Source organism: Heterodontus francisci, chromosome 2 (genome assembly GCF_036365525.1).
Source record: "Heterodontus francisci isolate sHetFra1 chromosome 2, sHetFra1.hap1, whole genome shotgun sequence".
Classification (NCBI taxonomy): domain Eukaryota; kingdom Metazoa; phylum Chordata; class Chondrichthyes; order Heterodontiformes; family Heterodontidae; genus Heterodontus; species Heterodontus francisci.
In genome coordinates this window covers 144,267,377-144,279,195 of record NC_090372.1, presented here as the reverse complement: position 1 = coordinate 144,279,195, position 11,819 = coordinate 144,267,377, and the positions used below count along the sequence as shown (strand labels likewise).

The 11,819-nt window shown below is 41.6% G+C and overlaps 1 protein-coding gene across 2 annotated transcripts in view; it reads right to left on the bottom strand.

Annotated features, from left to right (window-relative positions):
* Positions 1 to 1,270: 1,270 nt before the first annotated feature.
* Positions 1,271 to 11,819, bottom strand: part of egfra (epidermal growth factor receptor a (erythroblastic leukemia viral (v-erb-b) oncogene homolog, avian)) — a 382,880-nt gene continuing 372,331 nt past the window's right edge. For both annotated transcript variants that reach the window (XM_068011578.1, XM_068011568.1), the window contains exons 27-28: positions 5,440 to 5,548; positions 1,271 to 5,150 (exon numbers count right to left, since the gene is read on the bottom strand). In XM_068011578.1, the coding sequence (XP_067867679.1) occupies positions 4,750 to 5,150; positions 5,440 to 5,548 (510 nt within the window). In that variant the 3' untranslated portion in view covers positions 1,271 to 4,749. The remainder of the gene's footprint in view (positions 5,151 to 5,439; positions 5,549 to 11,819) is intronic.

Below are 11,819 nucleotides of genomic sequence, written 5' to 3'. Positions count from 1 at the left end.
TTTCGAACCCTGGCGACATTCTTGTAAATTTAGGGGATGTTGTCAACTACAGAAGTATTATTGAACAAGTAGAATATTTTAAAGTTATGATGTTGTCCTCAGTACCTTGCTCTACGGCAGCGAGGCCTGGACAACGTATGTCAGCCAAGAGCGACGTCTCAATTCATTCCATCTTCGCTGCCTTCGGAGAATACTTGGCATCAGGTGGCAGGACTATATCTCCAACACAGAAGTCCTTGAAGCGGCCAACACCCCCAGCTTATACACACTACTGAGTCAGCGGCGCTTGAGATGGCTTGGCCATGTGAGCCGCATGGAAGATGGCAGGATCCCCAAAGACACATTGTACAGCGAGCTCGCCACTGGTATCAGACCCACCGGCCGTCCATGTCTCCGCTATAAAGACGTCTGCAAACGCGATATGAAATCGTGTGACATTGATCACAAGTCGTGGGAGTCAGTTGCCAGCATTCGCCAGAGCTGGCGGGCAGCCATAAAGACAGGGCTAAATTGTAGCGAGTCGAAGAGACTTAGGAGTTGGCAGGAAAAAAGACAGAGGCGCAAGGGGAGAGCCAACTGTGCAACAGCCCCGACAAACAAATTTCTCTGCAGCACCTGTGGAAGAGCCTGTCACTCCAGAATTGGCCTTTATAGCCACTCCAGGCGCTGCTTCACAAACCACTGACCACCTCCAGGCGCGTATCCATTGTCTCTCGAGATAAGGAGGCCTAAAAGAAAAAAAGAAAGATGATGTTGACAATACAGGATAAATACATTTCCAAAATCAACAACCTCTTATCAAACAAACATAACCCTAAATGGATTAATAAATAAGGCTCGAGGTTTGGGGGCCTAGTGTGACACCAGCGATGGATTATATTTATCCCAGAGCGCTGAAACATGAGGGGGCAGATTTGTGAGGCTCTGACATTCATCATGAAGGAGTAAATGGACACTGGGGAGGTCATGGGTGATTGGATACAGGGTGATGTGATGCTTATGTTCAATAAAGGATGATCAAACAGATGAAGGCAATCACAGATTCATTCGTCTTATTCCATTTCCAAAATAAAATTTCATTAAACTCATCATTTTGAACACTATTAGATTTCACTTTAATCTGCCTGTTCCAGTATAGACTGCCCCAGTTTTTTTCGAATTATTGCAGTTGGTAATTAAAAAATAGCTTGACCTGCAGCCAAGAAAATTCTTACAAAATCAAATAGTAATAAAAAACAAACATTAAACCAAGCTGAGCCTATGATGTTTCATAAATCTTTTATTTCAGTAACGTATCATGCGTTAGTGGTTTTATATTTCTGTGGAAAAAACCAAATTTAGTAAAATATTTACATACAAAATGTAACTGTTTTGTAAATACAGCATGTAATTGGTTTTTAGGCCAAAGACTTGTAAAATGGTAAATACAGGTGGTAATGGATTGGCAGTGATTCATGGTGATATCCATCTACAGAAAGACCAGGATAACCTATTGCTTTAATTAACAGTGAAGAGTCAAATGATTTCTGTTAAATCAAATAAATCTTTCAAATATCTCCATAGAATATGCTTAAAATATTAAACGTTTGTCTTGTCTCAAAAGAAGCAATCAAAATATTTCATAAATGATTAAAAATGTTTATATGGTAGCATACATTTCAGTTTTCTTTTGGGCTCAATATACATATAAGCATATAATGATTTCTTATCATCAATACACCATATAAAAAGATTGGATTTCACTTTTATACAAATAGTGCATCACATCAACTATTCTTTTCTTTTAAATTACTAAATCTTAGCAACATTTGCCTGCAAAAATGTACATAGTCTAAAAAAGGGACAGTATCGATATTGTTAAAATACATGTTTTTAGTTATCCTAATTTCTTCATCCATATAACTCAGCCATCTTTCATATTTCACAAATGTTGCCTTGCCTTAATCAAATTTATCAACATGAGGATGCGGTACATTAAAGGCCATCATTTAGAATTTGTTAGGAGTAACTGAAGATAGAGTTGGAAATTAGAAAGCCCACAAAACAAAGTTCAGCTGTGAGTAGTGCATTGGCACTGTTCAACACAGTACTGCAGAGAAGGGGCAGATGAGTCATCATTCCCCATTCTGCTCAGTTGCAACTTGAGTCATGTTGAAAAGATGCTGTGACCTCTTGCAGCCACAACTGAGAGGTGTGTGGCATCTCCAAGCATGGTTACAAGGAGCAGTGGTAGTAGTCTGCATGTTTGTCCTCTCAGATACAAGTTCATAGGCAATAACTGAAAAAATTATTAGAGAAGAAAATGACTTTCAGCTTTGATGCAAACCTGCCAAGAATGGTAAGCACAGAGGCTGGATGGGAAATAATTTGCTACATGTAGCTTTTTTGTTACCCAGAACCAGATTATCCTTTGTTGAATAGAGACAGAAAGGATTTTTGGGAGGATTGAAATGGAATTGAAGTTTCAGTTGAAGTGTAGAGTTTGAGTAACACTTTATAGAAGAATTTGGATCTGGGAAACAGAATGAATGTGACAATGTAGATCATTAGTGGGCAAAATGGAAATTAGCGCAGGTCGCTAACAGAACTCGGTAAATCGGACAGGCACCTGCAGACAGTGAAGTATTGAGAGAACATGGGTGGAAAAGCTTATTGAAACCCAAAATTCCGATTTGTTCAAATTTAAATGTTAAATTTTGACAATTTCTATTAATAATTCTAGCATCATTATGTGAATTTTTGATGCTATTGAAGATGGTTAGAATCATTAGTCTCACTGTTCACAGAATTATGGAATGATACAGCACAGAAGGCCATTCACCCCATTGTGCATGTGCCTGTTCTTCATTAAGAATCATTTAACAAGTGCCCCTAACTAAATGAGGCTTCTAACTGCTCATATTGACAAATGCATTTAAAATGGTTTTAAATTTGTCTCCTAGCAATGTTCTGCAACAATCGCAGACTGTTGAATACAGATACATGAACCACCTAGATTACAAGCTTCATCTGAGAAGAAGTTAGTGGGTAAAAAAAAAAATGGATACACTTGATTCTTGCAATTAGCATCTAATGCACCCCGGACCTAGGAGGAGAAATGGTCAATTCTGCTGTGCCGCATGCTGCTATTTTGAGCATCCCAGGAGAAATCTGTTTACTTAGACTTAGAGGTGTCTGTAATTTTGATTATAGTTTTGAAGAAATTGGTCAGTGACAGAGCCCTTATTAGAGCACTAATGCTATCCTGTGGCTGAGTGCGGAATCTTGCCCTGTATTTTATGTTCTTTGAGTGAAAGAGATAATCAAATATTAGGTTGAGAAGGAAGGTATCACATTGAATTAGAGGTAAAATAAATCATGAGTTAGTTTTTAAAAAGTGGATTCATATGAAAATTTAAGCTCTTTATATTTAGGTCTAAAACTGCACCTTGCAAATTAGTCACATTAAATTGTAAACATAGATATCTATGAATAATAGCAGAAAATACTGGAAGCACTTAGTAGGTCAGGCAGCATCTGTGGAGAGGAAGAGAGACAGAGAGATAGAGAGAAAGGGGTTCTGATGAAGGGTCACAAGACCTGAGACATTAGCTAACTTTACCTTCCTCTCTACAGATGCTGCCTGACATGCAGTGTTTCCAGCATTTTTCATTTTTTTCTCAGATTTCCAGCACCTGCAGTATTTTACTTTTTATCTATGAATGAATTTGTTTTCACCTTGATGATAATTAGAATCAAACTACTACATTTCAGAACCCTACCCCAATCATGACTTTGCAATGAGGAATGGAAAGATCAAATGTAAGGGTTGTAAGATTGCAATGCAGGCTACAAGGATAATTGTTTTTTTCTTTTAGGCCAGGGAATGGTGGTGTGGGCATGCTAGAGTGAAAAGTAAAACAGGAGAAGATTAAAGTAATGTTGCACTTCATCACAGTTATAGGTGAGATTTACATAGTTCCAGATAAAGTAAATTGAGACACTTAATCAGAATGTCTGTTTACCCCATATTTCATTGGAAGAAAAGTAATAGGGCAAATAAATTGAAATATCATAAAAATTAGCGTCAGTCTGAAGATACAGTCGAAGAAAATCAACAGGAGGAATACTGGCTCTCGTAAGCTTACATAACATTCTGCAAAACGCATGTGCTTTGTTCATTTTACATTTTGGCTATCTTGTTATTTCTCATAATGATAGCTAGTACAGTATGACTCTAGGGCCATTTTACCTGGATATTAGGATTTATACCACATAACCATTGATATTGCTTGGATACGATATTTAAATACCAAGAAAAAGTTTTGACAAAGCTAAATTACTTGCATGTTATAAATATGCAGGTGTTGTGGTGAGAAGAATACGTTCAGCTATATGGAGGAGGACATTGTGAAACAAAACCTAAACAGTCTGCCATTTTCTGAAACCTGGGCTATGACTGATTCTACCTCAAACTTTACACATTATCTACAAATATCAAAAATGTAGTTTAGTGATAAAAAGAAACTGGAATGCTGCTAAAGAAGAACCACATCTATTTCATTTCTATATTCTTTAAACCTAATTTATATTGTCAGAGTAAAGTTCCATCACCAGTAATATCTTAATGACTTGTTTTAGTTAGGAGGAAATATTCACAAGTTCTCTTCTTCCCACCCACTCCATGGAAATATTTATAACAGTACCGCAGCATAGTTGCACCAATGCAATTGGGTCATCAGTGAGTGTGGAAAAGTCTGCTGGCCCATGTCATACTGTAGAATTTTTCTGACCTCTGGGTGGCACTGCAACACCAAGGTACTCTGGATTTTCAGCTGTAGCTTTAATAATGTGACCATTCTCCTTTGTATATTTAGGAAAAAGATTCTGCTGATATTCAGGATTGTCCAGGCTTACATTGCGGGATACACTCTGGTCCCAGTGATTCGGATGGCCAAGATCTGCTTTGCTAACGGGTTGGGAGGCATTCACATACTCTGGGTTCTCTACTGCATCAGTGAACGAGTTCAAATACTGTGAATCAGTAGCAGGACCCCTGCCATTCTGGTTGAGAGGTATAAAAAGCTCTTGGTAGCCTGGGTTTTCCATATTCGAGACTGGGCTTCTCGAATTATTAGGAACAGGGTTCCTATTAATTTGATTGATGTACTCTATAAAACAGAAAGGAAAACATGTTAACAAAATCAGCCACAGAAAATAACATTCATCTGCTTGTGACATAAATGTGAACAGGTAAGAGAAATATGCTAGATTTTGGAACAGATTTTCTGACATGATTTTTATATCCCATAAATGAGACACAACAGCTTAAAAACCCACACTGACAAACATATAATTTTAAATAAAATCATATGTCCTGATAATTTGTTCAAGCACCAAATTTTATAAATTTGTTCAAGCACCAAAAGAGAACACTATTGCTATATTAGTTGCACAAACCTGGGGCTGGTTGGAAACATCCATTTATGTCATCATCATCAAGGAGGATTGTTGGATCAGAACTATAGCGTAAAATTTCACTGTCTTTTCTCTTCGGCATTCCTTGATGCTGCACAATGAACAATAAAAAGGGAAGAAAATTTAATGGAATTGTTGATTTGTCCTTCACAGCTGAGAATTTTAAATTTGTGGTGAATGCTAAGCCATGTTAGAATAAATTGCAACACCACATTTTCAGCTCCTCTTCTGCATGGTGCAGTGCATCTGATATTAACTTGTACTCAACTTCGAACAAATTTCTTCTCTTTTTTTGAGGTTAGCTTAAATTGTCAAAGCGAACAAATTTTGTATGGCTTTATGTATTAGTGCAGTTCAATGATGAACTTTATTATTTCCTTCTCCTTAAGCATGCACTGCAGTAACAATGGAAACCGAGCTGAGCAGCTAAGAGTTTATTCAAATAACTTGAATTAGTTTCACAGCTGTAAAAGATTAATCGGTGGGACTTTCCTTGGTGGTTCTCAATTGATGGAAACCTCAGACAGACATGACAACAGTGTATTGGCTGATCTGCTGCCAAAGTTAAGGCAGTCGATCTGCAGAACCCTGAGGTAATTCATAGCACATGTTTCATATCTTAGGAGAGGAGCATTGATGAATAATGCAAGCATTTTCTCCAGTAATATCCTTTCTTCCTTTCCTGAAGGCACTACTTTCTGCTGAGGTACAGACCCACATTTGTCAACAGCTAACCCAGACACCTTACCCAAATGGCCATTGTTCTTGTACTGGGAGTGGTGATAAGTTAGTCAACTATATCAGGCATCACAGATCAGCCAGATATCCAGATGTGAGCGGTTTCTGGGGTAATTGGATAGTGATCAAGAGTGGGAACCCTTGTGCTTTAGTTTAGATCAAATAGTATTGTGTGTATGAAGCAATGAGTGAACCCATGAAATGCAGAGGAACAAGCTGATAAACATTACATTAAAACACACACAATCTTCTTGCGCTGCCAATAATTGAACAGTTTCAGATGGTAATAACCAAATGTTATGAACAGTTACACTGATCAATATCACTTTGATAAAAATTCATTAATACAGCAACTCAAACAGCAATATTGGCCGGAATTTTATGGTGGATGGATGGGAGCCGGACTCCGACGTGAACGTCAGTGGTGAACCCGCTTCCGCCTAGCCCGGGGATCCATCCCATATTTTACGGATCCCCAAGCTTTAATTGTCCCGAGGTGGGACTTCCACCCACTTGAGGGAGGAGGTCCCGCCACAGTGAGCTGCCGGCCAATCAGCAGGGGCAGTCTCTCAATTGGGCACCCTGTGCTTGATTGCCATGCCCCCCCCACCCCCACGGCGCAGAAAGGCCAGCAGCTATCACTGGGCAGCGTTCACGTCCCCAGCGCACACGCTTGCCACGGGTAAAATACCCGTGGAGGCAGGCAAGAGCCCTTAAATGGCTGTTAAGTGGCCACTTAAGGGCCTTGATTGGCCTCAGGCAGGTGGGCCGTTTCCCATCCCCCCCGCCCGACGCCGTAAACGCGTCCGAAGGCGGAAGCAAGGCGGGAAGGCCTCCCGGAGCCTGCCGCTCAATTTTACGTCACCCCCACGCAACTATCCGACCCGCAGGGGCGGCGTAAAATTCAGCCCATTGCATCTCCAAAGTAATTCAGTCAATCTGGATGAATAATAAATGCTCGGACCAATTGAAAGTCAGAGCTAGAAAGGGTTAGAATTACTTTCCAAAGCTAACTTATAAAAGTACAAGAACAATAGCTTGTAAAAGTCTACCTGTTCACATTTAATTAAAATAGAAACAAATCAATTCAATACACCGACAGTACAGAAAAAAGCAATTTTTATTGTTTTGTATTTATTCCAAAGAGATGAACCAAGTGTTACAAATGCTGGGTGCTGATACAGGAATGCAAGAAATAAATGATATGGTGATACTATTTACTCAACGCTAATTTTAGTTTCTTTGTTCTAATTTCCTCCACTTCTTTTCCGACTCCATCCCTTTCTCTGGCAACTACCTGAGACTGAACCAAACTGTTCGCAAACGTGATGTCACATATGACACCGAGATGAGCTTCCGACCACATAGTCACACCATTGCTAAGATCACTTTTCACCTCCGTAACATCGCCCTACTGCCTTGCCATTGTTCATTTGCTGCTGAAACCCTCATCTATGCCTTTGTTACCTCTAGACTTGACTATTCCAATGCACTCCTGGCTGGCCTCTCACATTTTAGAACCATAGAAAAATTATGGCACAGAAGGAGGCCATTCAGCCCATCATGTCTGCACCAGCCAAAAGAACTAGCCGCCCAATCTAATCCCACCTTCCAGCACCTGGTCCGTAGCTTTGCAGGTTACAGCACTTCAGGTACATGTCCAGATACCTTTGAAAGAGTTAAGGGTTTTCGCCTCCACCACCATTCGTGGCAGTGAATTCCAGACATCCACCACCCTCTGGATGAAAAGTATTTCCTCATGTCCCCTCTAATTCTTCTACCAATCACCTTAAGTCTGTGCCCCTGGTAATTGACCTCTCTGCCAGGGGAAACAGGTTCTTTATGTCTACTCTATCTAGGCTCCTCATAATTATGTACACCTCCATTAAGTCACCCCTTAGTGTCCTCTGTTCTAGGGGAAATAACCCCAGCTGATCCAATCTTTCCTCATAGCTGCAACTTTCAAACCCTGACAACATTCTTGTAAATCTCCTCTGTATTCTCTCCAGAGCAATTATGTCCTTTCTGTAATGTGGTGACCGGAACTGTACGCAATACTCCAGCTGTGGCCTAACCATCGTTTTATACAATTCCAGCATTACAACCCTGCTTTTGTATTTTGTACCTTGGCCAATGAAGGAAAGCATTCTTTACTACTCTATCTACCTGTCCTGCCACCTTCAGGGACCTGTGGACATGCACTCCAAGTTTTCTCACTTCTTTTACTCCTCTCAATATCCTCCTGTTTATTGTGTATTTCCTTGCTTTATTTGTCCTCCCCAAATGCATTACCTCACACTTCACTGGATTGAATTCCATTTGCCACTTCTCCACCCATTCAACCAAACCATTGACAACATTCTGAAGTCGACAACTATCCTCGTCACTATCAACTACACGCGCACTTTTTGTGTCATCAGCAAATTTCCCAATCATGCCTCCTACTTTTAAATCCAAATCATTAATATATACCAAAAACAGCAAGGGACCCAACACTGAGCCAGTGGAAAGCCAATGGAAACTGTTTTCCATTCGCAAAAACATCCATCGAATACTACCCTTTCTTTCTTGTCCTTGAGCCAATTTTGGATCCAACCTGCCACATTCCCTTGTATCCTATGGGCTTTCATTTTTCTAATCAGTCTAACATGCAGGACCTTGCCAAATGCCTTACTAAAATCCATGTAGACCACATCTACTGCACTACCCTCATTAATCCTCCTTGTTACTTCCTCAAAAAACTCAATCAAGTTAGTGATACATGACCTTCCCTTAACAAATCCATGCTGACTATCCCGGATTATTCCATGCCTTTCTAAATGGCAGTTTATCCTTCTCTCAGAATTGATTCTAATAATTTACCCACCGTAAACTTGAGATCATCCAAAACTCTGCTCCCTGTGTCCTTATTCATACCAAGTCCTGCTCACGCATCACCTCTGTGCTCACTGACCTACATTAGCTCCCAGTTAAGCAACACCTCAGTTTTAAAGTTCTCATCCTTGTTTTTAAATCCGTCCTTGTCCTCACCCCTCCCTATCTCAGTAGTTTCGTCCAGTTCCACAACCCTCCGAGATATCCGTGCTCAGCTAATTCTGCCCTCTTCAACATCCCTGATTTTAATGACTCCACCATTGGTGGCCCTGCCTTCAGCTGCCTAGGCCCTAAGTTCTGGAATTCCCTCCCTAAACCTCTCTGCCTCTTTTTTTCTGCTTTAGGTCATTCACAGAACCTACCTCTTTGACCAAGCTTTTGTCCATGTGCCCTAATGTCACCTTATGTGGCTTGGTGTCATTTTTTGCTTTATAATGCTCCTGTGAAGCACCTTAGGACATTTTATTACATTAAAAGCGCCATATAAATACAAGGTGGTGTTGTTGTCAGCTAAAATCAGTGATTTACAAACAAACTGGATCTGCGACCATTCTCTTTCTTCTCTCTTACCGCCAACTCCCCGACGCCCCAGTGCTAACCTAGTCCATCATCTTTCTTGAAACAGAGTTAGCATTTCAGGTCAATGACCTTTCATCAGAGCAGCTTCTGGTGTAAGATCATCGATCTGAAACATTAACTCTATTTCTCACTCTACGACTGAGTATTTCCAGCATTTTCAGTTTTTATTTCAAATTGCAAGCATCTGAAGTATTTTGCTTTTGCCATATTAGCTACATTCCCTCAACCTTATTCAAGTTACAACTTTTTACGTGTTGTATTAGTAGTGTTGCAGGGGCTTCTAGAGAAAGTCTCAGGCTCAGGTAATGGTTAACTCTGAACTGTTTATTATTTACATTATACTATATATACACACGTCAAGACACCTAAGCTAGCATCCTTTGTGCTGCTCCCTCTACTTCTCCAGCCTATCTCATGTGACTTACATCATTCCTCTTACAGTGGGAGGGTCTCTCATTGTCTTCTGTATTAACCCTTTACATCCTTATACTTCACAACTCATTCAAAATTCTGGAGTCGTACTCTTCCCCACACAAAGGGATGAATTTTTCCTGTGGGCGTCGGCACCATGTGCAGGTCCTGAGTCCCCGCACGGCCTCAGCATGCCTGCTGCAGTAACTTTATGCGAGGTGGGCTCCTAATTGGCTGCCTCTGCGTTTGCTCTTCAATTAAGGGCAGTGGGCAGACCAGGGAAGCGGGGGCCCAATAGGAGGACTTGCAGCGATGCCTGGCGGAAGACCCACTGGGAGTGGTGAGCACTGCTGTAGAAGAGGGAGACCTAGGGGATGCCCCAAAATGGAGGGGCTCCTGAAGTGGTGAGAAAGATAACAAAGTACTGTAGGGGGACACAGGGTGGAGGGTTCACCCTTCCAGGAGAGTGCCTGCAGCTGCTCCTGGACCCCTGTGAGCACTACAGTTCCCTGATGCTGCCAATTAATTCAGCCACCCATGGGTCAACAACCGCCCGGGTGGAAGTCGCCTCTGCAGCGTTGCTGGTCTCCTGATGCAGTGTGGAGCCTGTGCAAAGCTAGGTAAGTTACAGTGCTGGGGGAAAATGGCCCTTGATTCAGGCCTCAATTGGCTTCATTGCTTGGCTCGCCTCCGTGGAGCAGGTTGCCAATTCCCCTGGCAGCCCACTCCTGGGAAAATAGCATGGAGGCAGGACAATGTTGGGGAGCCATCCTGATGGGATTTCCCACTACTTTCCCGGCACCCTCCAAACCCAACTCAACAGGCCTGGAAAAATTCAGCCCAAAGTTTCACATGCTCATTATCAAGCTGCAATAGATGCTTCACCCCAATGAACTGACTTCCAAATCTTGTCCTAGCTTTGTTTAGTTTATTGTTTAGAGATACAGCACTTTAACAGGCCCTTCGGCCCACCGAGTCTGTGCCGACCATCAACCACCCATTTATACTAATCCTACACTAATCCCGTATTCCTATCACATCCCCACCTGTCCCTATATATTTCCCTACCACCTACCTATACTAGGGGCAATTTATGATGGCCAATTAACCTATCAACCTGCAAGTCTTTGGCATGTGGGAGGAAACCGGAGCACCCGGAGGAAACCCACGCAGACACAGGGAGAACTTGCAAACTCCGCACAGGCAGTACCCAGAATCGAACCCGGGTCCCTGGAGCTGTGAGGCTGCGGTGCTAACCACTGCGCCAATGTGCCCCCCCAATCATATTCCTCTACAGTCTTGCCCCACCCTACCTCTTCCTGCTGTAGGTCCCTGCACTTCTCTCCTATTTCTGGTGACCTCTCATTCAGATTCTTTGCTCCTACCCTCTGGAGCTCCCTACTTAGTTCCCTCTTGGAAGAAAGTGAGGTAAATGGAGAAAGTGAGTGGCTTACTATGTCTCTCAAACAATCTAAAGCACGTCACACATAATAAATTAGATTGTGAAGTTTCTATGATTATATGGGTAATTTGTGGCAGCCATTTGCACAGCACCAGCCACCCGCCTTGATCACACTAGAATCCTGGTTATACCAAACTTTTGGAACCAAAATGTTGCATAAATACCTAGGTGTGCTCTCCAAATGGAATAGAACAAACCAGACTGCAGTGCTTTTTGTCAGATGCAGGCATTAGTGGCATTACTTGCTAATTTAGATTCCAAATTGTCTCCTTCAAGTGTACAATGTTAATATCTGCAA